Source organism: Salvia splendens, chromosome 2 (assembly GCF_004379255.2).
Source record: "Salvia splendens isolate huo1 chromosome 2, SspV2, whole genome shotgun sequence".
NCBI lineage: Eukaryota > Viridiplantae > Streptophyta > Magnoliopsida > Lamiales > Lamiaceae > Salvia > Salvia splendens.
In genome coordinates this window covers 33473183-33499080 of record NC_056033.1, presented here as the reverse complement: position 1 = coordinate 33499080, position 25898 = coordinate 33473183, and the positions used below count along the sequence as shown (strand labels likewise).

Below are 25898 nucleotides of genomic sequence, written 5' to 3'. Positions count from 1 at the left end.
TTGTCCACCATTTAAAGAATTATTTTACTATTTTTGGTTATCTACGATTTATAGAACTATATACTTTATTCCACTTTTAATATACAGATACTACATTTCACCAATTTTTTACACTCACAATCCATTATAAAATTAATACTATTTTAAATGGATCTCACATTCCACTCACATTCTCCCTTTACATTTGTTTACAATTTGTTTATGACTCTTATGTCATAAATTGCTTTTTCTTCAATGAAGCAGTCTTCAGAACAAAGATTGGTTTTTAATGTGAGATTATATTAATACATGAACATTTTTCTTAATCAACAATATCTGCAGAATGGCTGGATAAATGCAATACAAGTACATGTAATTTGACCAGTGAAGCTCAGCGGGCGAGTGGAGTTTGCTGATTGTATGTCTCCGTTTTAGGTTTCACGACGTACTGCAATGGTATCTCCGCTGCGGTTGCTTGGTCGGGAGCAACTTCTAGAAAAGACACTTCAAACATCAAAGGCTGGTATAGACACACTTCATCTTCCTTACAGTAGTATACCTGCCGATCAATGTTACCAACATACACTTTATTCACATTTCTTCAACATTTCCTTCAAACCAATTTCTCTAGTCTTGTTCGGAGAAAAGAATAGCATACCATGTACTACTACTACTACTACCTTCTAAAGCAAACAGAAATATGAAACCAATATAATCAGGTATCTGTCTACAATGCTTTGGACAACATATAAAAGGAACTTTGATTATTAAAACAGAAATAGAAGGAACTAAACAAAAGTTATACTAGTACTATTTTAAACAAGGAAGTTAAAGATAGAAATTACCTTGCAGAAAATTCTACACTTAGAAGGTGAAGGGGAGGATCGTTTGAACTGTAGAACCATGATACGAGACATTGCCATATCTTCCATATCTTTTATTTAGTTATCTTTTTGATTCATAGTATCTTTTCCATATCTTTATTTTCTTATTCAATAAGTTATGGTAGTAGTATTCTAGTATTATAAATAGGAGAGGATGTTATCATTTTAATTATTCAATGAATATATTATTTTGGCCAAGTCCCTTGCATAATACGTTGAATCCTTAATCCCTACGCCACCTGCTGCCCGACGGGTTGGAACCCGCGCACAGCCACCCAGATTCTTCCTCCACCGACCCACACGGGCGCCGGATTTATCTCTTCATAGTTGTTCTCCGTTCTACCGAACGTTAGGGATTTAGGTCCTTAACAAACCGCTGACCCTTCAGGGCTGATATTACCATCCATAGGATCGACAGATGCTGCATTTTCCGGCTCAACTTCCACACTGAATTTACTTTGTGCTTCCTAGTTATATGTACATGCATTGAAAGTTGGATGGAAATGTAAAGTGTGGAACAATAAGAACAGATTATTATAGAATATGAACATCAGAATATACTGTCTACATATTTAATCGAGAGAGAGAGAGAGACAAAGCGAACCTTTGAGAAATGGTAGCCTTCTAGTACCCGTATTTCCAGACATAGTCTGCCCTCATTGATGGAACCACCATCAATGGCTACGGTCTCCGTGTCAGATGTGGCTCTCCTCCTTAGACGGCGTGGTGATTTTGATTTTGAAGCAGGAGGTTGGACGCCTTTCAGCTCCAGAGTAAGAAGTGCTGGTACTTTCTTGTTCAGGTCCAAGTACCTTATTAAGCTATTATTTGTATCAGCTATGAGTAATCTTTTCCTGAAACAATGTCAAATATAAGGTTTCTTGACTATGAGGTGAAAACATAAGTCAAGCTGTGGAAGAAGACGCATCCGATCCCAACCACAAAATACTCATACACTATTTTCACATATAAACCATCATCCAATCTATTTCGAAAGTTATTTTTAAAAATTTCAATCAACCAATTGTAGAAAGACTGTAGTACAATATTAACAACCCTTCTTTCAACTGAGCTTGCAGCAGAGAAATTACCATTGCCAGCTTCGACGAGTCCGGAAGGCTCAGAAAGCTGCACATTTAGAATACATCAGCGATAATATTTCAAGGGACAAAACAAACCGTCAGGGTGATGCTAATCGTATACATGTATATTCAAGCATATAATAATTTAAAGACTTCTAGGTTGAATTAGGATCATTTTAATGTTAAACTCGGTATTCAATAGTTTGAATGATTCCTATTACCTACATATAAGGATAACAAAAGATTAAAGCATAATGTTCACAATCATTCATATTCATCTCATATACTTTACTCTAAGGGTGCGTTCAGTTTGGTTGTAAGAGAAAACGAGGCCTCACCCTTTAAATTCCTCCTTTCTATGCCATACTCCCACTCTTTCTTATTCCCTGTTTTCACTCCACTGAGGAATAAAAGCCTAAAAGGTGGTATTATAAAATCCTTACCACATTTTTACACCTTATTTGCTTTGAATGATAAAAGCCTAAAAGGTTGTATAAGATTATAAAATCCTCCCTTGGTATAAAATTATACATTGCCAAGGGAAAAGGTTTTGCCCGAAATTGTAGACAGTTTGTTCAGATTTTTTAATACGTCAAAACAAACAAGGTATAAGGTTGTGAATGGAGCATATCCCTTCCTTATACCCATTGCAGTTTAGGGTCATGAAAAAGTAATATCTGCAGTAACATGTGCATTCAAATTAAATAAATACTAAAGAGGTAAATATAAGCTTCTTTTCAACCTGGGCTCCCAGAACTGGTCCGTCCTTGAATCCAGCCTTCCCGGTGCCAGCTAATGTAGTGACTCGTTTACTAGCTAAATCCAGCTTCTTAATCTGAAATGTAAATTAACAAGCAGAGGGTGAACTTTATTCTAAAATAAAATAGTAGAATAGCACTCTTACACCTACAAAGCTCATGTTCCTATCATCTTCTTATGCAGTTACCTTGTGGTTATAAGAATCTGCTTTATAAATATGACCATCACTGCCACAAAATACTCCCAAAGGATGCTGAAGAAGTACTTCAGAACCTACTCCATTATTGTCTCCAAACTGCAACAAATAACAAAGTGAAGTTAACAAATATGTTTACTTTTTGCATATATAGTGCTAGATTATAAACTTTGAGCGGGTAGAAGAAATGCCTTAAACAAATTGTCCGAGAATATCGGATCTCCACCAGCTAGTAACCTTGATCCTCCTGTTTTTATATCTAGCGCTCGAATTGAGCTACTCTCACTATCAGCAATATATGCTTCCTTTAAATCTACCAAACGAAACGAGTACTAATATTCAAAATTTACAATTTATCATATAAACCATAGCAGTTCACCAATAATATGCAGCTAATTTTGATGTGTCAACATGTACCAAGTGACAATGTAATTCCAGACGGTTGAGCAAATGAAGTGTTTCCAGAACTGTATCAGCGTATTAAAGAACTCACAGTCAGGATAAATATTAGAATAAATGAATAATCCCAGAAAGCACAGATATTGTGCAAGATAAGAATCACACAAGTATGATGATTTCTATGCTTCACGGGTAATTTTTTAGCCTAAAGCAAGTTAGCAATTCAATGAAAACTATGATAATTATCACTATCAAAGTATATCATCACTAACTGTTTAGGCAATGGCATACGCAAACAAGTGACTAAAGATGAAAATAAACACTGGTCTTGGATTTTATAGTCATAGTCATAGACTGGTGAAGATCCATATTTGCTTGTGAAAACTGTATAAAATGTCATGACAATCCAGCTCGTGACACCTAATATGAGGCGAATTCATGTCACTTTTCAGTTCAGAAGCCTAACTTCAGCATAACTGCAACACATCTTTTACCTCGAACCATTCAAATTTCTTTCATAGCCGTCACCACTAAAAGTTCTAGTAGTTCCATCTGGTGCATATGTCCAAATCTGATGCTGGCCGGCCATTGCAATGTAAACCATATCGTTTACAGGATCAAAGCAGACATCCCAGGGTGAATTAAGGAGCTGAAAATATAAGAATTTAAGAATGTCAAGCCATGCAGTGAGCTTATCATTTCAGTCTCTTCTGCTAATTAAGTTCACAATCAAAAGATTAAAAACATAGTATAATAAAATCCTCATATCATAACATTGTCAAATGATCAAGTACTATCTGTGAATAGTAAAATAGAAAATCTTGCCTGAGATGTTCCGGACCCTCCTCCCTGGTAGTCAGAACCCTTTTTTCCATTTCCAGCAAGTGTTTGCACGGTCTCATTGACGAAATCAATCACCCTAAAGAATACAAAGGAAAATGCATTCAGAATGCAGAAAGCTAAAAAAAATTCCATGGGGAACTGCTACCTTAGAGCGTGATTTTCAGTGTCAGCTACATATAGGAGGTTTTTCTTCGCATTATAGGCAAGTCCCTACAAATCATACAAAATGTGATCACTATTTCAGCACCGCCAGATTCAAAATGCACGAGCAAAATACTATTACCTGTGGGCGGTTGAACATGGCATCATCAAAGTTACCATCACGAAAGCCCTCTTCTCCAGAGCTTCCAATTTACGTTTTGAAGTTACCATCAAGATCAGTGACTACCTGAAACCAATCAAGACTCGAATAGGTATTCTCAGTTTACGCGCATCTCCACAAGCTTTGGCTTCCATTGAAAATAATAAGATAATGTGTGCTGAGAATATATGATTTGGCCCCTGGCAATATCACTTTATGAAAATGAAGATAAGCTATGCAGCTTAGGATGTGTTTTAAAAGCTAACATTTCTAGAAAATGCTGAAACTTTATGTATTTTCCTGCTTATTTTTCATCCTAGTATAATCAACTGTACATCACCGAAAAATGATTTTAAAAAAAGCAATACAAAGATGGAATGTGATGGTTTTTTAATGATACCAATTGAATGATGCATCTCACTCTTGGAAAAGGCAAACAAATGCAATAGTGTAATTGCTAACCTTTTGAGACACGATTACAGAAGCGGAATCACAAAGAGAGGAAGAAGCCTTCCCTTTTACAAAGACAAGGAGATTAGGGTAGATAATGGACACTTACTATGCGGTTGTGGTTGCTGTCAGAAATGAAGAGCCTGTTATTGAGAACATCAACCTCCAATTTACCAGGAAATTTCAATGGTGATGTCAATAATCGAGGATCATTGTGCTTTTCCAAACTCAAAGGTAGAGGTCTGTTGTCTAATACTTTCTTACTACCATAATATAGTAATGCTGCTTCAACCAAATCATCAAGATCCTTGCGAAGGAAGGCATATACAAAGTTAATGCTGTTTATATCGTTCAGTACTGAGTATAATATATTTGATCAGCAAATGAACCTTATTTTAAGTTACAACGATGCCTAATTGTGATAAACTGTAGAAAGTATATACATTCCGGAACAACAATATTATACAATCCAAAATGGAAATGCAGTGATTTCTAATGGGTACAGACCCTAGATGGATAGACTCAGAAACAAATTGAAACAATAGCAGTGAAACATCATGAACATAATATCTGTTCTACATAAGCTTAATAGGAAGAGAGAAACAAGGACAAGAAACAAACCAAATTATTAGCAGACTACTGAGTTGAAAGTGAATCAGATAATCAATCACAATCAGGTATTAGTAATGGGTTGGACCAAAACTACTAAAAGAACGTGATGCCAACAATTAGACAGTCATATAACTGAATTAAGCCCAAAACTGACCTGATGCAAGCACAGTTATCTCTTTCCTATACATACACATCAGCACTAGAAAGTTTAGAGACAAATAATCCAGAGGTAAAGAGAAAATGATGAATTATTTTTGTGTTACTCAATGCATAAGTGATTACCTTCCGGACCCTCACCAGATACTTGTGCTATAAGCTTCCCGTTTGGCCCAACAATGGCAAATGTAGGCCATGAGTTTATACCCAACTCTCTCCACGAATACATATCACCATCATTCACCACCTGAGTCAGTTTCAAAAAGTAGCACAGTGATGACTAATCAAAATATGATTGGCCTTTCCAGAAAGTCGATTATGCATAGATAGGCATGAATATATTTACATAGAAGTCAGTGGTGTTGGATTGATTGTGGTGATAAAACTTGATCCATCTAGATCTAATTTTTCTTTCATATGTTGTTACTCCCCTTTTATACTATTCGCATATCTATTCTTGGCCAGCATGGCTGCTGCTACCACTTCCACCAACAATGCAACAAACCACTTTCTTTGGCTTAATTCTTCTTTTTTCATTTCCCTTCGTATTCACCTTTTTTGAGCTTTTTAAAATTTTATTTACATTCCTTTTTTCCATTAGGAGTTTGTGGGTGGTGGACTGGTGGTATTTAGCCCTGAATGGAATAAAGAATCAGCAACCAGTAACATAAACTATAGCTTATTTCTGCTTAATTAAGGATCAGCTTTAGTATTCGAAAAAAAGGGATCAGATATAGAAAGTAACCTTAAAGTGTCACTTTATATTTGTAAAAATTATATGCTTGTATAATGTTGATCCAAATGTCTTATTTGGCACCTTTACATATTTGGAAATCGGAATGTGCAAAGTATCAGGCCCTTCTTGGTATGATGGAATGCTATGTGATTCCTACTTCCATGCTATTCATTTGCTTGGTATGATGGAATGAAGGAAGGAATGAAATAAAAATGCAAAGAATTGTCATTTCATTCCAACCTTTATTCCTTTTCCACCCTCATTCCATTCCATCATAGCAAGAAGGGCCTTACTACTTCATCTTATTGGTAATAATCTTAAATTCTCCATGCTCCTGACTTTGTTAAGTTAGATGGTCCTGCCTAAGTCACACTGTCAAAATTTAATAGCCAAAAAACAGTCAGGTGAATGCATAAACATACCGGGTGAGTGATTCCATATCTTAAAACTGCATTTCTAATAGCCTCCAAGTCTTTCTCGTTATCAAACTTGGCAGAGTGAACTCCTACTACAGCAAACTGCAATGACCATATATTACTCACAACATTTACAAACCATGACATAATAAAGTTATAAACAACATGGGAATTCATTATCATGAAATAATTTATAGATTGTATCTTCTACATAAATTTAGATGGTGAACACCAAATGACATGTGGGCAGGAATGCACATCAAACTTCCACGTGTGAAACAAAGAGATAGACAAAGAGATCCATAATCGACTTGGTTCTGTTCTGATATTCATGTAGAAATGAGTCACTCACCCCCTTAAAAGGCCTCATAAGGGGGGAGGGTTATTTACTCAAATATAGATTACACAAGATCCTTGCCAAGTTGATATGGGATAAGATATGAGAGTTTCAACAATAACTAAAATTGATGGACATAATCACCTTTTGCTGAATAGAGGTTATAGTAAATTTTTTAGTGGACATCATTTTCCATTTATATAAATTATCAAGTGATTAAAAAATTTGAAAGAAAAGAAAGGAACTTGAATTGAGATAGAACATAAATGAAATCAACATAAAAGCAACTCTTGAACCAGATAACTTTCACCCCGATCAACTATAACGTAAATAAAACAACTAGAGAAATAATAAGAAATAAAAAAAGGAGAGAAGAAAAAGATCATACCGGCGCATCTTTATACTTTCTCTCAATAAACTCAAGATCTGGTAAGACATGCATGCAGTTTATGCAGCAATAGGTCCAAAAATCGAGAATAACCACTTTTCCTCTCGAATCCTGTCCGATAAAAGGATTTTATTAGAAGTAGCACTGTGTACTTGATCTATACTTGCTTCTACCATCTAAGCGGGCGTATAGATTGGAACATATTTTCTTTTCAAGTGAACCTATTCAATCAGGTCAGACTAAAATTAAAAAAGCAAACTTAATAGTGCACTGATATACCCTTTGTAGCTGAAGGGGAGCCGTGTTTAGCCAGTCTAGCTTAGATGGAAACTCCAGTACAGTTGTCACAGTTCCCTTATATAACAAAAAGTAGCACACGTCAGTTTGAATAAGTATCTTAAAAATTTATTAACAAAATCAAAGTTCTATGTACCTTTTCTGCAGATCAGATATGTAGTTGACAAACTGTTGGATTCTATCATCACGAGATTCTTCTGCAACCAATCAAAAGGGACTAGATTGTATTTTTTTTTATCTCATAATCAACAGCGAAAAACATAGATCATAAGGATGATGAAATTAACAAAAGTTTATTGATGATAGACCTTTTTTGGGTCCAAAAGAAGGACTGCCAGCCCCAAATAATGCATTCCAGATGGCTTTTGGAGATGCATACTGCATAGCCTGCATAGACAAGAAAGCTTGCAAAGATACATCTTTAATTAAACTAATGAAGCATAGGTCATCAATTTCCCAAGTTGCATTTTTTAAATAAAAGTAGTATACCTTACGGTTTGTGACAATAAAGGCAATGCAAGAAAGAGCGATTCCCAAACTTCCATATCTCAAAATATTACGCCGAGAACCCTGAAACCTGTCAAAGAATCATTCTACAATTCAAGTAGTAACGGACTGAATGGTCCTTTTTACACTACTCATAGCATTTAAAGCTCATCATGAATAACTGGTAAGTGAAAAACATGTGATGAGTATGAAGAAGAGACCAAACAAATTTGAAGTCAGGTGCTTATTTACTTTATAGACAAAATAAAAATGTACAGTCATTCAATTCAGTAACTAAAATAGGCAATCATGACTAATAGCAGAGTCAGATATCTACTGAGGCCATCTGGCCACAACAAATTGGAACATAGCATTCCTAATGTCCAATCCTAGATGATCTTTTTCTAGCAAACTCTATGAGAGTAAACAAAATTGCATTTCCCAATAATAGGTTTCTAACTAGTTTAAGAGGTCATCTAGATATTGCAGTTCCTATGCAAAAACCAAAATTGATAAATAGAACCTTACCCTCCAAATGAGAAGATTGGATCTGCCATAGAATCTTTACCCTGAAATGCTTCACTTTCTTTACTGTACAAATCGGACAGACTTTGTGTGGAAGCACTATTGTTTTGAGAAGGTTGCCTCTCTGGATCTGCAATATTTCTTGTCGTTAGATATTGTTTTGCATCAGAAATTTTCAACATCAAGCACCAATGCTATTTCAGAAAGTGCATAGCTAAGAGAATTTACCCTTGATTGTCTGAAAGAAAGAACGAAGTTTATAGCAACAAAAAAACATAAATAGTGAAAACAAAATTTTTATTCATCAAAATGGATAAAATCTGTCAAGTACATGGGACTTTATATGAAATATGTTTCAGATCTTATACAAGAGGAGTCTCAGCCTAGTTCATCATTTATGATGCAAAATGGAAATAATGTGTACTTCCACAACTACATACTATGAGAATCAGAGCCACCATTAAGAATATTATCAAGGGAAATATCTCCTATCTCCTTCCTGATAAGTGATGGACCAGCAGCCCTCAAAGTATCTTCAGCTAATGTCGTTGTAACAGCTATACATCTGCAAGCACACCAAATTCTCTTAAAACACATAAATTTATCAAAATGAGAAAGAGGAGAGGAAAGGGGGTGACATTCAATTGATGATCAGCAAAAATAAAAGAAAGTAGACCGATGCTCAACATTAAACTGATACATTTGAATAATATGATAATGCTTTATAACCTCTAGACAACAGAGTTAGGGTCCAAACCCTTCCCCACACCTACTTTCCTCTTATCAAAGAGTTCAAACTGTTAATCACACAAAAACCAAGAACAGATATATAAAAAATATACAAAACAAAAGTAAAAAAACAAACTACATGATAGTCATAATAAGATAGAAACTCTAAACAGGAGATATCCCTCCATCAACAGCAAGGGTTTTAATAAAATGGTTGGTGGTGTGTGAGTGCCGAGTGGAGAAATGGTCAAGCTTTAAATTTGTGAAAAGTATTGTGAGTCGTGCACGAACCTAATAGAGAGGGAAAAAAAAGGCAGTGGTGAAACCAGACCAATTGCCGAACAAGCTGTCTAAAAAGGTGGGGCTTTTATGGGTGTGTGGCAATCTTTATTGATTTGTTCTTATAGAATGTGACTGTACCCAGCATATCCTGGTTCCTTTGGTTTTAAAGGAAAAAGCAAGCACTTAAAACCTAGAGGACTTCGCAAATAAAGTCTGGGATATAGTAAGGTCGTGTCACTTGCTGTTGGGTATCAAACCAAAAACATTTCAAACTTCTCTGTGCTTTTTACACTGTTATAATGTGGAGCATGTAGTCACACTTTTCCATACATTAATTGGTATAGCCCATCCTATTACAACATGCTGTACTTCAAAAATCTCATTACATATGATAATTTTGACGAAAATTTGGCATGTGAAGTGAAATTAGTCTTACATCAATGTACTCAAATGCAACAAAGAGAACCCTGCAGAAAGAGTCGGGAGCAATGCTGAACAATCCAAGAGATAAATATGCCACAAATTCTTACCTCATGCCAGCAGATTTTGCAGCTTGAATTCCTGCTAATGCATCTTCAATCACAAGGCACTGCACAAAGATTCCCGCCATCAGTCTAAGTTCTGGCAATCTTTTTATACTGGGCAATCCCTCAATATTTATATTTCAAAAGGATCAATGAGTTTTTGCAGTGAAGTGCAGTAACTAGATATTTTACAATGTACAGATATCTGAAGTTTTTGCCCCGACACCCAAATAAATAACAAAGAATAAGAACCAAAGGACAATAGCCACCAAGAAAGGAGGTTATAGAAGCAGTGTGAAGCACACCTCATTTGTTGGCACGTCCAATATCTTCGATGCAGCTAAGAAAATATCAGGAGCAGGTTTCAAGTTTTCAAATGCATTAGCTGACACAATAGCATCAAACCTGTTCATGTAACAGAAACAGAACAGACTCACAACCTGGAAAATGGTATAATCACAAAAAAAAGTTTGTAAATCATTACATGATGAATACGTCAGTAGCCATCACAAGTGCCTTGCATTATTTAAATGGTCGATCTGGGATGGTTGTATTGACTAATCATTACTCCCTCCGTCCCTGAAGAGTATGCACTATTTCCTTTTTCGTCCTTCCCCAAAGAGTATGAACATTCCAATTTTGGAAATTCTCTTCTCTCTAATGAGGTGGGACCATTCCCCACTAACAATAATTAAAAAACTTTCTCTATCTCTCTCTCTCTTATTTTACCAATAATGCATTAAAAGTCGTGCTAAACCCAAAGTTCATACTCTTTGGGGACGGAGGGAGTATTTGCATATGGTCATTACGACACACTATGTCCAAGTATTCACACAGTCGCATTAACACTCATATGGAGCTAGAGTTTAGAATAACAATGACATTGATTAAAATGCCTAGGATGAATCAGCATTCCTGCCATTAAAGGAGGTTCAAGCTCAAATGAGTCTTGAGACAAAGTTAACATTCTTTCCCTTTGTTAGTACAACCTTTTCTCCATTGTTACTTCAAGATTGCTTTTCACCGTGTAAACAATGTTATCAAGATTTTAAAACTAAACTCACATTGATAATTGCAAACCAGCAGCTGCTAAATTGGCATCAACCTTGATACGGTCAGCACTAGATGCAACAGCAACTTTAAGGCCTTTGGTTTTACACAGTTATTCAGTAGCAGTAACATTCAACAGCAAATAAAATTTGTGAAAATGAGCATTAAAATGCTTTCGTTGCAGGTATATCTGCACTACAAGTTCGTATGCACCAGGGAAGCCTATGCCAGAATTTGGCTTTGCATACTACAAAGTTAAATGTGTTCATGAAATCACACTGATTATCAATTTAATGAAATGGGTAAATAAATGAATCGCATGAAATTATGTTGAATCACCTTATCCAGATATATCTCAAAGAATCTCTTCTTTGCTGACTCGGGATTAAATCCCTCCACGCCCTTTACAGAGGCAACACCTCCCAAAAATTTAGATTCGCCTGATTCAAATTAATGGACCACATCTTAAAAAATATCTCTAGAGATTGCACATTGATAAGAAACAAGAGGATCAGACATACAAACTAGTGGAAACAAAAACATGAGATCACCTACCTGTGCCCATGAAAGGCACGAAGTCTTCAACCGTGACTTGAACTCCGGGGTTTTTCTATTTTTGTTCTAGACTAGCGTTATCATTCCTCGTTTGTACTGGACTTTTTTTTGTTCCGGGTTTGGGAGAGACGCATGACTCTCATGCGTCTCCTTTTAATGAGACGCATGACGATTATGCGTCTTTCATAAAGACGCATGAGGGTCATGCGTCTCTCTTTTTTTTCATTTTTTTTAACGACGCATGAGGGTCATGCGTCTTAGGAAGAGACGCATCTCCCTCATGCGTCTTTTTTTTTAAAATTTTAATAGACGACGCATGAGAGTCATGCGTCTTAGGGAGAGACGCATGAGGCTTATGCGTCTCTAATTCGAATTAAATCAGACGAGTCAGAGGCAGTAGCCTCATTCGCAGCGACAGAAAGAGAGTTTCCCTTGGCGATTTAGGCGATTTTTCATTGGCAATTCCTGCGAATCCGACGATTTCCCTTGTATTCCGGTAAGTTTCCTTCAATCTTTCAACATTCCTCCCTTATTTATTGTTAATGTGCATATTTTGTTTAGATTTCTCTCATTTTTGTAAATTAGGGTTTACAACAAATTGCTTAATTTTTAGCCGATGTTTTGTTGTTTTGTTAATGGTAATGGATATTATTGGTTAAATTCATGCTATTGTGTAGTTTATGATATGTTTTAAATACTTTGTGTTGTGATTTTGGTTGTAATTGGAGAATAGAGTATGGGTTGAAATGTATCTTTTAATTTAACATTCTAATTTAGTAGTTATATATAAATTAGACATTATAAATCATGAATTGTGTTGAATTGGACTGAATCATTTGGTTTATGATGTTTTGTTATTTTGACGATGAATTTGAATGTATATGTTATTTGTATTGCCATTGTGAGTTTGTAATTGTTATTTTGTGAATATGTACTTAGATTAGATGGAGACTTCAAGTTCTAGCGAACAATTATTATATGGACCCAAAGACCCGTCCGTGCTAAATATGCAGAAAAATCACATTTCAAATAAACTCATGAAAGAGGGCACAACACAAGTATTTAAAGTCCGAAGGACAGAAAGTAAGACTTGGGACGTTGAAATTCATGAGAATGTTAGATATTGGCTTGACGTCTTTGGCTTCAAAAGCGTGATCGATTGTGGGAGGCCCATGAAGGTCGACAATGAGCTGATCACGACGTTGATCGAGCGTTGGAGGCCGGAGACGCACACTTTCCATCTACCGATCGGTGAGGCGACGATCACCTTGGAAGATGTGCAAGTAATTTGGGGCTTGAGGGCGGAGGGTCACGTTTTCACAGGGCGTGACTATCATGACAACTTTCCAGATTGGACCAGCAAGTGCCGCGATCTGCTGGGATGGATACCAGATACTTTCACAGAGACAAAGCAAGGCGGTTTGCTGATGACCGCGTTGATCAACCAGACAAGGATGACTCTGGGTGATGACCTACCTACGTACGTATACATCCAAATGGCACGTATCCATGCCCTAATTTTATTAGGAGGTCTCATTCTACCGGACACCACGGGGTGTAAGGTGCCATTTATGTGGTTGAATGGGCTTGGGGATCCGGAAGAGGTGAAGAATATTAGTTGGGAAAGTGCGGCATTGGCCTACCTTTATCATTATCTGTGCGAGGCTTCCATGGATAAGAGAAAAGAGTTGGGCGGGCCTATGATCCTTCTGCAGCTATGGGCGTGGGAAAGAATGCCCACATTGAGGCCTGCGTTCATAGGACCAGTTGTGCACGAGCCATATACACCATGTGGCGCCAGGTATATATCTACATATTTATTTATTAATGCATATTGGGTTATTTTCTTACATCAATTTTATGTATAGGTGGAAAGGAACAACGCAGATAGAAAATGCTCCTAGACACTCGGTTGAGCATTACCGTGACCAAATATCTCTGATTAGACCTGGCCAGGTGAATATTATTACTCTTTGAACTTCATTTATGAACTTATTATGGAAATAATTTGGCATTTGCATTGCTGTTTTGTAGTTTATCCGGACGCCATACGCAAATTGCATACTGCTTGACTACTGCAATTATGTGAATGGATGCTCTTTGTGCGAAACCTACTTGGTATGTTGGGCATATGTCGAGGCCCATGAGCCTGGACGAGTGCGCCGATAGTTCAATCGGTATCAGGATATACCTCAGTATGTAGACAGGATGCTAAGGAACGCCGATCATTTGGGCAAAAATGATCGGCGTGGTAAGAAGGGCAACAACTGGGCAAACACGCATCAGTTCTACATTGAGGAGTGGGACATGAGGTACGAAAGGTTCCAAGCTGCCGAATACGCCGCACCGATGTCCATGAATATTCCCATGAACCCGGGGTATATGACGTGGTATAACAGGATTACCGTGACGTACATGACTCAGCCTGGGGCACGGGCCACTGCTGGGATGAATGAGTCGGCTGCTTCGATGAGACTATTTGTAAGTTTGTTATATTAAACTATATGCTTTCATGTGATATAGATTGTTTCGTATTGATATTTGTATCATTTTTTGTCTAGGTTGAGGGTTTTCAGCAGGTTTTCCATTTAACTACGGAAGACGAAATGGACCCCCGAGTACGCCAAATTCGAGAAATTGTTAGGAATGTCCTCGAATCTACGAACAACGTTGATGTAATGGAGTACCCCACTTCTCAACATCAGGATGTGGTCATGCCTTACCAACCAGAAGTAGTTCCACGGCGTCGTGGAGTGCCTGGTGTTCGGACTGGGGGACACGGCTACACAAAGCAGTTTAGGATGTCGCAGCCGCATCCCGATTATGTAGCACCAGAGCCGCAGAATCAAGATCATGACCCACCACAGTGGTATTCATACCCGGCGCATGAGTCTCAGTCACAGTGGGACCGTCCCCTGTATTCTCCAAGCCAGCCTGAGCCCGATTGGAATCGTCGCCCATATTCACAAAGCCAAGACGTGCCGCAATGGAGTGGGTGGAGTGGGGCCTGAGCGTCGGTCGATTCATTCTTCCAGAATTATCAGATCGTGCCTCCTGTACAAGCTGAAGAAGAGGATGCTGATGAAGGAGAAGAAGAAAATGACAACATAGAGGAGGAAAATGAGGAAGAAGACGTTGATCAGAGCATCCATGTCCAACCTCGACCAGCTGCGGAGGGTTCATCACGCGGCGGTGTTGGGAAGCTCATGAGTAAAGTGTACAAGAGACTGTCAACGAGGAAGAATAAGGGGATTGAACCGTCTAAATACACTCCGTCGTCGTATAAGTAGCTTTTAATTTAGAGAACTTTTGTCGCCCATATTCAAGTAGTGAACTTTTTTCAAGGCAGATGATAATATGAACGAATACAAATGATAATTCAATACTACTTCGGTCCATATAATTTCAAGCTAAAGAGACATCAAAATAAGAAATTTAAACTATCACAAAAGATGCACCTTGGGGGATAATTTCATTCAAAGTACAAGTAGCAAAGATGGACGCATTATGCTTTAAAATTGTCACCCGGCCGGGTGATTTATTGGTGCAAAACTCACCCGGTCGGGTGAAATGTCTCTGGACTCCGCCTTCGTTAAATTTGTCACCCGGGCGGGTGGCATTAGTAGGCCAAAAAAACACACCCAACCGGGTGAGTTTTAATAGACGCATGATCATCATGCGTCTTAGGTAAAGACGCATGAGGATCATGTGTCTTTTATTTTTTTATAATTTTACGGACGACGCATGAGGATCATGCGTCGTAGGGAGAGACGCATGAGGATCATGCGTCTCTAACTTGCTAAATGAGATAGAATCAGAATTTGCCCGAAAAAGAGAGGGAGGATTTTCACCCGGCCGGGTGATTTATTGGTGCAAAACTCACCCGGTCGGGTGAAATGTCTCTGGACTCCGTCTTCGTTAAATTTGTCACCCGGGCGGGTGGCATTAGTAGGCCAAAAAACACACCCGACCGGGTGAGTTTTAATAGACGCATGATCATCATGCGTCTTAGGTAAAGACGCATGAGGATCATGCGTCTTTTATTTTTTTAAAATTTTACGGACGACGCATGAGGATCATGCGTCGTAGGGAAAGACGCGTGAGGATCATGCGTCGTAGGGAGAGACGCATGAGGCTCTTGCGTCTCTAACTTGCTAAATGAGGCAGAATAGGCAGAATTTGGGAACAAAGCACAAAATACAATTTCAAGGAACAATTCATCAACACAATTCTATAAGAAATTACAATTCATCATAACACATTTGTGACAGATAGATGAAATTACAATTCATCATAACTAACACATTTCTTCTCATGCTAATTTCTCTTCGTCCCCAGCTCCTACACAAAATCAAAACTTGTGAAGAAAAAATACATGAACTGCAGACGTCACCATTTTCTTCGGGGGGAGGATCCTACATAACAGTCCGACAGTGCAATTTCTACCGTCATGCCCCTCTAAGCCGTAATTCCTGCACTTGCGGGGAGCTCTCGGTTCATCTTCCTCGCGGACATCCATTTGATTAGGAATCCTCCTTGTTCTGCCTCGTTCGCTTTTTCAGCGTCGGTCTCGCTGATAATAGCTGTCCCATCTTCTGTCCTCCTTGCTGGATATTTGCACACGGCATGCCACCTTCTTAATTTGCTCTCAACCACCCTAAATTTCCGGTGTTGCCTCAGACTCCACATAGTAATAGCAGTCTTCACATGCAGCTTGCTATCAAATTTTGTTCCCGCATTAATCCGATATGGGTGTTCTTCATCCCAGTACATGGTACTGCGTTCATTACCAACTTCAGGTGCCATAGAAGGACCACTCGGCAGTCTGCGAAAATATTTCAACCCAGTGTGAACGTATTCTGGAAGTGGTTGTTCACCTTGCACGACGGGTTTATACACTACCTCCTCATCACTAGAGTCAGCACCGGAATCATCACTTAAAATATCATCAGACGATGATGACGACAATTCTTGATCATCAAGGTCTCCTCGTACAACATGAACATCAGCATGCTCTTGTACATTCTCTTGAATATTCAATCCAACATCAGCAGCATCTGCAACATCTGTTTGCTCATTCATACCGCAATCAATGCTCATAGGTTCAAACCTCGTAGATGATCCAACACCATGATCAACAATTGGTGTGATGAAGGCATTTCCAACAGACGAATACTCAACAAATAATTCAATATGCCGAGTAGAATTTAGAGCCGCATTGAACATAAAAAACACACTTTCATCACTGTCAACCCCAGTACATACATAACTCGTACCGGTACCCAAGAAACAATGCCTCCAAGATATTTCGATGAAGTGTTGGTTTGAATCTATTCTTATCTTATCACATAGCATTGCAACTAATTCAGATAATGAAACACATGAATTCAATACGATAGAAGCTCTCACACGCGGAGGATCATAACAAATGCCCACTTGAGGAAGTTGATATATTCTACCACCCCAATATAAATTCACGAATACTTGCATGATTTCTGCAAAAATATATATACAAACCAACAACAATTAAAGACAATTTTTTTCAATAAACCCTAATTTAGTAAGTTTAAAATAAATTTATCAAAAACCCCAATAATATGCAAATAAACAACAAATAAGGGAGCAATGTTGAAAGATTGAAGGAAACTTACCGAAATGTGAAGGGAATCGCCAAGGAAATCGCCAAGTTTTGTCTTGCTCTCTTTCTCTCGCGTATTCTGCCTATTCTAGCTGATTTAAGCAAGTTAGAGACGCATAAGCCTCATGCGTCTCTCCCTAAGACGCATGTGCGTCGTCTATTAATTTTTTTTTAAAAAAAAGACGCATGAGGGAGATGCGTCTCTCCCTAAGACGCATGACCCTCATGCGTCGTTAAAAAAACGAAAAAAAAAGAGACGCATGACCCTCATGCGTCTTTATGAAAGACGCATAATTGTCACGCGTCTCATTAAAAGGAGACGCATGAGGGTCATGCGTCTCTCCCAAACCCGGAACAAAAAAAAAAGTCCAGTACAAACATGGAATGATATCTCTATTCTAGAACAATAAAAGAAAAAACCCCTTGAACTCCCATCTCGGCGAAAACATCGACCGCCGCCAACCTCGAGAGCTCCTCGCTGTTACACAGCACCCCGTCCATGTCAAACAGCACCGCCGACACTTTCCCCCATTCGCTGCTGGGGGTTTCTCTCTTCCAATCTCACGCACGCCTTCACCGTTCTTCCAATCGTTCTCCTCCCGCATAAGTTCGAAGATTTTTCCTTTTTGAGCAACTGATTTTCGAGAAATCTGGATTTGGAGTTGATGAAACACAGATTTGTGAAGTGTGCTCTTGAATTGCATACTGAAAAGGGGGTTGGAACTGGTCTCAAGGCCATGGATGGTGGTGGTGTTGATCAGGGAAGGGGAGGGAGTGAGTTTTGGTTTATGGTGGTAGGGAGTTGACAACCTTATCGTAACATGCATAATTTCTGCGCAATCGTGTAACTGTTGGAAGATTTTCTCACATTTTTTCGCTCCTCTTTTTCTGGTGTCGAATTTTTCAAAAGCAATAATACTGCACGGTTTCCGTTATAACTAATGGAACTATTCGCTAATGTCAGCGATTTTTATCAAACTCTTTGTAAGGTAAAAAGAAAAGAGAAAATAGCATATGATAGTAGTTCTTCCATAATCATTACTCAATTAGTCGGCTTTTCCCAAATCAATACTTATATAAAATGGGAATTTTATACACATTTACGAAAAACAAATTTCGAAACTTACATATAATTAGTTAGTTATTTGTAAATCACAATGAATAAAAATATGTATTTATAATTAGCAGACAAAAGAGAAGACAATTAATTAACTATGCATGCATCTTTATAATCCTTTTGTCCATTGCTAATATGCTAAAGTGCAAAAGGTAAAAAATAAGTGTTGTGAGTGAATTACTTTTTGTAACTGAAATAATTATATTAACTTAATTCAATGTGTATGATGCCGAAAAAATAATATTTAGTGTGTTTTTGAATTTGCATATAGTTGTTTAATGAAGTACTTGTAAAGGTTTAATGGCTCAAGTAAAATGTATATAGTGCTAAAAATATAATGTGCATTTTTAATTGTTACCGGACACCGGTGACAGATTCAGGGGACATGAGGGGGCGACCGCCCCTCCCCGGTGATCCGCTACCATGGATCCCGACATGATTTTTCTTTTGTCGCCCCCTCTGTTAGCTTCAGATAAATTTTATTTCACCCCTTCCATCTAAGGTTTCTGGATCCGCCACTGATTGTTACGATAATAGGAGTACGCATTTGGTCTATCTTTTAAATGTTGTTACAATTTACTACCATTAGTGTGTAAATAATGAACATGAAATAATTAATTTTCTACCACTTATTTTTTTAACCACTAATTTATAGTAGTATATATTTGGCTTAATTATGATATACTTAGTTAGATTTATTTTTACTTTATCAATTTAACTGGTTCAACCGTTTTAACTATAATTAATAGCTTAGTTGATGTCCATACCAGTTCGCATTTTGACATATTGGTTTTACGGGTATTTGAGTTTAAATTCATGTACTGTTCTGGCATTGGTGTCTCGAATCTATAGAAAAATCAGCGACAAAGTGAAGTAGTCAGCCAGCTGACCTAGCTAATCTATATATGATCTTCCAATTTAACGTCTAATCATAATTTGAGATAGTATTTTGATTGTTAATTGAGTAATATTTCTTTGGTTATTTTCTCCTAGTTGAGAGCACCGGAAAAATATAAAAATAAAAAATCATCCACGTCGTCATCATCAACTTCTTCTTCTATTATTATTATTATTAGTGAAGTTTACACAAAAAGATTGGCCACGCACCAGTTAAATCGAGCATTGTTTTTAGTTGAAAGATTTGATGGACTATAATACTATATAGTCTATAAGTATAAAATATAGTCATAAAACAGTTTAATTATATATGAGCAGAAAATCTATTTAAAAAAATTAAAGTCCGTTAGATGAGCATAGTAATTAATCAATTACTACAAAGCGGTTTTTACTCCATATATTAATTGCATCGATCCCGACTTCGTTTCATCTTCTTCATTCGTCAGTTAATTTATGCATCAAATTAAGTCCAGTAAAGAAGATTAAATGTCTCTTAACACAACAAACCCTTTATCTTTTGCAGTATACTCCTAAGTCCTAACTACACATGCATTTGTGATTAGTGTATAGTATATTAACATATGAACCATTAATTCAGTCATTATAAATAGGATAGTAATGCAACGGCAAAGTATCACTAAATTAAAACAGAAATGTCTTCAATTTCGTTGAACCCTAGAACCTCCAAATACCATGTCACCTTCGCCGGAACCACCGTCACCGACAAGGCCAGCATCGCCTCCGACTGGAGTGGCGGCCCCATCACGTCAGCTACATGAGCAACAAGTCCGCCACACTCCAGCTGTGCATCAACGACAAATGCCTCATCATGCAGCTCTTCTACATGGACCAGATCCCCCAATCAATCAACGACTTTCTCCTCACCCCTAATTTCACATTCGTCGGGATCGAGGTCGAAGACGATGTGAAGAAGTTGAGGAACTGGATTGCCTCAAGAGCAAGGACATTCGGGCCGCATCTAAAGCCCGCTGGCCCGGGCTGAAGGATCTTGCCAAGGGATTGTGTGGGCTCAACATGTTGAAGCCCAAGCATGTGTGCATGAGTAATTGGGAGGCTAGAGTGCTCAGTGAAGCTCAAGTTGAGTATGCTTGCATTGATGCTTTTGCTTCTTACAAGATTGGCCTTAAGCTCACTTTCGAGGTTTAATTATTGATGAGTATTATCATATGCATTTCCATTTTAAAATATTACCAGCCTAAATAAGAGCTGGACTGCTGGAGTTCGGAATATGTGTGTTATTGATTAGTTATGTTGCTCACTAAATGATCGTTATGAAATACAAGATACAATTACTCAAATGAATGATGTTGTTGTTCCACGTATTCACTGACCAAGGTCGTTAGTTTCCTTAGGTAAGGAAATTTTTCACTGCACCGTTAGTATCCAAACCTATCTACATTGTGAAATTTGATTTTATTTCTACAAGATACCGACTAGTATCTATCGTGATAAATATGTCCACTATTTTGAATCTACAATACAAAAGATTTACTCATTTGCTTTAGACATTAAATGGTGGTAAAATATCTCAAATGAATAAACAAACACAATAGTATAATAAAATTACTTCTTTTCATAGAGTTTGAAGTTTATCTTATACTACAAGTAGCCATTCATCCTGAAATATGTTTTTCTATCTCTAACACCTTATGGAAGCACACTATTGTTTAACTCTATTTGTTTTGTTTTATCATTTAGTTTGATTTTATTATATTAAAAAAATATTAGTATTTTTTATTTAAATTTTTTATAGAAGTTAAAGTTTGATATATTTATTTTATATAATTTTAAATAACTGAATAATTCAAAAAAATAACGTCAAACGTGTATTAATGCTCACTAGGCATATAATTTCTCAATTTTAAATTGCCTTAGATTTTACTTTCATGCTGAGTCAGCAGCATTATCTTAGGACACTTGTATTTAAATAAGAATATCAACATTCAATCATCCTGCATAATGGATAGTAAAATTATGGATATGTCACTCTTTTGTCCTCGCCTACTATTTCCCATGTGCACACGATGTCCGATTTTTTTACTGTGGATTTATTAATTGCTATATGCAGTTTTTGTTTTTCTTTTCCTCTTTAGTCTTCATCTATAATTGTAGTTAAATGGAAAAAAACGTCAAATAATATATGTTATGAATCATGTTTTTTAATTGGGATAAGATTATATTTTCAAATTGGGATATGATCTCATGTGTGTCTATTTATATGAGAGTATGACACATAATTATGTAATCTGGAAATAATCTGTAGCCACAATCTGAATACAATCTGTTCTCGTTTCCTGCTCGTGGATGTTCCTTTCTTGTCCGTGGATGTAGCCAATTGGTGAACCACGTAAATTCTATGTCTCTGTACGCTTCTATTTATCTTGATTACACAATTGCTCTATTCGGTCACAACAATATCAATAACCGTATTTATTTCTCCATTAAGTAAAAAATAAATTTAGTTAGTACTCCGTTTTTATTGAAAAGAAAAAGTGGATCAAGTATTGAAGTCAATTCGATTCAATACAAATTTCTCCTTGAATGGAGTACCAGTAAAGGAAGGTCTTTGACCAAATCAAATCCCCAACACTCGAAGCTTTTGGGTAAATCTTCCTTCACAATTCTTCTTCACTATGTTTCTGTTACATTCAATGGTATGTTAATCTTGTTTCCCGTTGTTTTTTCGCTACCTTCAATGCATCTCCTTGTATGCCTTTATCTCTCTGTGCTAAAAATTATGCTCACTTTCTGCTGCTCATGTTTGGGATGCCCTATTAATCTCGCCCCCATCCTCTCTATGTCCCTTTTTTTGTGTTGCTCCTGCTGTTGTCCACGATTTATTTTTGAGGAAATGTGGGAAAGCGTTTCCGAGTCCCTTCTAACTGATGAAAGACAGGTTTACTGGGTTATCCTCTTCGAAAGTACAGTGTTGAATTTATTTGTTGTTCCAGTGTAGATAATGAAATAGACAACAAGAGTAGTGTGAAAATGCTTTTTTGTTTGCAAATCATCATAGATTTCTTGGTTCCAAGCTGCTTAATTGCGTGTACATATGTTAGTTCTTTGTTAAAGGATTGCAGTTTTGGAGTGACATGATTTTCTGATATGGATTCCTTTGTACGAACTATTTTAATCTGTTTCGTGCTATTCAGTTCAGGACGCAAAGTGCAAAGACAGCATTGTGGATTTGAAGGAAATATATGAATGATTGTCAGTGAAGCTATGAGTTGTTGCTATTGATGAAGCTTTAACTACTAGCTTTAGCAGCTCCTTAGCTTAAAATTAGATATATTGTGAAAGGTACAACCTTTGGGACAGTTGAGTATAATTCTGTATACTAGCTGTTTTAGCCCATTAACTTCATAAAGAGGTTTTGGAGCATGAGTCAGGTTTCCAGTGGGAGTGATTTAGATTTAGACATTGACTTGGAGAGTGGAGGAACAACAAGTGAAGATGATGTGAGCAGAAATTTGGGCTGTGGTTATACGAATTCAAACAGGCTGTTGGGTAGGGTCAGGAGTGGGTTAATCAGTTCTGAGATACTAAGTGAATGTACAAGTGACGAAGACTGTTCGTGTTCACAATATGACAAAATAACAAGTTCTGATGAAATTCATGCCATGAACAAGGAACAGTTGGGGAGATATGCACAGGTGGGGCTTAAGAAGGGAGATGATGAAAAGCCTAAGAAGCAGAAGAATTCTACTAAGCCATCAAAGCCTCCTCGTCCTCCTAGGGGTCCTTTATTGGATGCTTCTGACTTGAAGTTGTTGAAGGAAATTACTGAGCTCAAGTTGAAACGTAGAACGATGGAAAGAAGTAGGACTATGAGAAAAGTAAAAAAGGAGAAGGCATCATCATTGAAAACTAATGTTCTTGCATGCTTGGTGACTGTGGCCTTTTTACTGGTTATCATCGTTGAAGGTAAAATCATGTTCATAATTCTTAAAGCATCTAGTGCTTGCAATACTCAGTATATTTTCTTGTGTTGTGCATTAGTCTAACGATTTTCATTCCTGGATTCAATGTCTCTCTAACTCTAAGTAGCTTCAAGGCTGGTCATGGCCGATAAGCTATTCAAGTTTTTTGGGTATTGAAAATATAATAGACCAAAGCTATATTTACATAGTATCTGGGTATATTCTAAAGTAGATTCTGGCTAATATCTAATCCAATTCTGGTTGATGTCTAGTTTAACTCTGGGATCAAGAGTACTGTATTAGTAACCTCAGAACCGCATATTTGATAAAGTGAACTTATGCTTCAAATCTAAGATGCTTATTCCACTTCTTGCGTAATATTAGGACACTGTATGTTCCATTCGATAAGGTTATTGCTTGGAAGAATTTGTTTGACATCCCTTTCAGAATAGATGCTTTAGTGCCTCTAATATGACACAAACACACAATCACACACAAAAAGGCCATGCTCTTCCTTTTTTCAATTTGATTTGTGAAAACTTGTTCTGAGGTCACAATAGCTGCAGTTTTCATTTACTCTTATCACTTCAAGCTGCTCTTGCTTTCTATACCATTAGAAATCATATTGCACGTTGCCACTCATGTTTACCCAAAAGTGTTGTAGGTAATTGTGTGACAAGGTCTAAGCTATCAGTAAGACTTCATTGCCAGCTATCAAATTTACCTTTGTCATTTGAAAGAGGGTTCGTAGATTAGAGAAGAATATGATAAAGTGGAACATGGTACTGGAAATGAAGAGAGAATAGTGTACTCATTGGAACATATCTTATAATTTCTTCTTTATGTTCTAATAGTTATATAATGGGTCATGGCATATCATGATCTTAGTTGTTGAATCTTCAGATTTTTGGGTTCACCAGTGTGACTCCAATTAGTGATATCTCACCAATACTTAGGTATTTTTCTTGTTCAACCTAGGAATTCTCCAGGTAGATTTGATTACAGTAACATGTTGAAAATATCATATGTGATTTAAGCCATCGAATAGTGTCTCAAGAATATTAGGTAATGTAAAGGTTCTAGTGAGCATGTCTCTGCTTCTTACTTAGTAGTATCAAATGCATTTTGTGTACTGATCTTTCTTGAACAAGATTCTCAAAGTAAATGGAATTTACCACTCAATGAGTTTGATGATTGATATAGTCTAAAGTGCTCTCTTCAACTATTGCAGGCTGCAGCGTAGTTATGCCATAACATAAAAAGTTCAGAGAGTAATGAGGGTGGCATTAGAGACCGGTGTGGTGGTGCCTCCACAGAGCTAACTTTTTATTTATTTTTTTTGTCTTTTCATTCCTTCTCTCATTCTCTTAGTTGAAGTCAGCACAATCTAGAGATCTTTGTTGTATGTCCATCACATAATATTTTTGTTTTAGGACTTTTGTGAGTCTTCGGGATTTTCAGGTGCGCCAATATTCATCATTGTACAAATTGGGATCTTCCTCCTAACACTTACTGATGGACTGACTCTTCACATATGTCTACCTTCTCTATCATTCATGTGTTTTTGAGTTCATTCTAGTCTTTTATTTTGTTTATGGAGTAGTATATGATTTGTGACCGACATAGTTCATTTAAAAAATTGTCTTTAGTTGTAAGTTTCTTGTTATCAAATTATATACTCCATGTAATTGAAATATTTGGAGCGAGAATGAGTTTGTCTTCTTTATTAACCTGTAGTTTTTAGGTATAGTTATACAAGTGTTTTGTCGTGTATGCAGAGAAAACACATAAATTAAAGACTCTCACTTAGTGATTTGGTTTATGACATTTACTTGTAATTAGGGATAGGATCTTATCCCTAGAATTTAGTTGATTGAATACTGGTCTGCTGAAAAAGTAAGCAAACTTTGAGATATCACATTCGCAGAGTAGTTCGCAGTTATCAAAGAAAGTTACTCAATAAAAAATTAGTTAAAGTTTGCAGCTTTAATGAATAATAGTCTTATATGTGCTCTACTTTTCTCGTCTTGCTTTTGGTTTGGTCCATTATATACTTTAATAATACTACTAGTAATAATATAGTAACAATAATAACAGCTAATAGGGAGTACGAATGTTATATAAGGAGGAACAAGGGGGAAAAAATAGAAATATGATTTCCTTTGATTGGAAAGGAAGCCAAATTGCATTAGGAAAAATTAGTGCTGTCACATTCCAGGCTAATTACACGGGATTAGTCATAATCAGACAGCTAGGTCCAAAGTTATAGCAGTCTGACATCATCATCTCTTCCCCAATTTATGCTGATTTATTTAAGTC

General features: G+C 37.0%; 2 protein-coding genes and 2 pseudogenes across 6 annotated transcripts; 2 read left to right on the top strand and 2 right to left on the bottom strand.

The window, feature by feature from the left end:
- Window positions 1-235: 235 nt before the first annotated feature.
- Window positions 236-11540, bottom strand: LOC121778738 (annotated as a pseudogene).
- LOC121792306 (protein SUPPRESSOR OF QUENCHING 1, chloroplastic-like) lies at window positions 11534-12095 on the bottom strand. 2 transcript variants are annotated; one of them, XM_042190199.1, is made up of 3 exons: window positions 11987-12095; window positions 11771-11871; window positions 11534-11678 (listed from the first exon to the last, which is right to left on the bottom strand). In XM_042190199.1, the coding sequence occupies exons 1-3, from the start codon at window positions 11994-11996 to the stop codon at window positions 11544-11546; spliced, it is 246 nt and encodes an 81-aa protein (XP_042046133.1). In that variant the 5' UTR covers window positions 11997-12095; the 3' UTR covers window positions 11534-11543. The 2 variants fall into 2 exon arrangements, with proteins under 2 accessions (XP_042046133.1, XP_042046132.1); XM_042190198.1 differs by lacking the exon at window positions 11987-12095 and adding an exon at window positions 11953-11977.
- Window positions 12096-20291: 8196 nt separating this feature from the next.
- LOC121778728 lies at window positions 20292-20805 on the top strand (annotated as a pseudogene).
- A 1341-nt stretch (window positions 20806-22146) lies between these two features.
- LOC121792305 lies at window positions 22147-25132 on the top strand. Of its 4 annotated transcripts, none has more exons than XM_042190195.1 (3): window positions 22147-22262; window positions 22812-23583; window positions 24811-25132. In XM_042190195.1, the coding sequence occupies exons 2-3, from the start codon at window positions 23040-23042 to the stop codon at window positions 24831-24833; spliced, it is 567 nt and encodes a 188-aa protein (XP_042046129.1). In that variant the 5' UTR covers window positions 22147-22262; window positions 22812-23039; the 3' UTR covers window positions 24834-25132. The 4 variants fall into 4 exon arrangements, with proteins under 4 accessions (XP_042046129.1, XP_042046128.1, XP_042046131.1 ...); XM_042190194.1 differs by having other exon boundaries at window positions 22171-22313; XM_042190197.1 differs by having other exon boundaries at window positions 22172-22262; window positions 22817-23583.
- The last annotated feature ends 766 nt before the right edge of the window (window positions 25133-25898 follow it).

Excerpts from the sequence above, each read along its gene's own strand:
- LOC121792305 (XM_042190195.1), top strand. The coding sequence starts at position 23,040 with ATGAGTCAGGTTTCCAGTGGGAGTGATTTAGATTTAGACATTGACTTG. Across the intron at positions 23,584-24,810 it reads ACTGGTTATCATCGTTGAAG|GCTGCAGCGTAGTTATGCCA; the intron begins GTAAAATCATGT and ends CAACTATTGCAG.
- LOC121792306 (XM_042190198.1), bottom strand. The coding sequence starts at position 11,974 with ATGTTTTTGTTTCCACTAGTTT. Across the intron at positions 11,872-11,952 it reads GTTTTTGTTTCCACTAGTTT|GCGAATCTAAATTTTTGGGA; the intron begins GTATGTCTGATC and ends AATTTGAATCAG. Across the intron at positions 11,679-11,770 it reads TTGAGATATATCTGGATAAG|TATGCAAAGCCAAATTCTGG; the intron begins GTGATTCAACAT and ends TTAACTTTGTAG.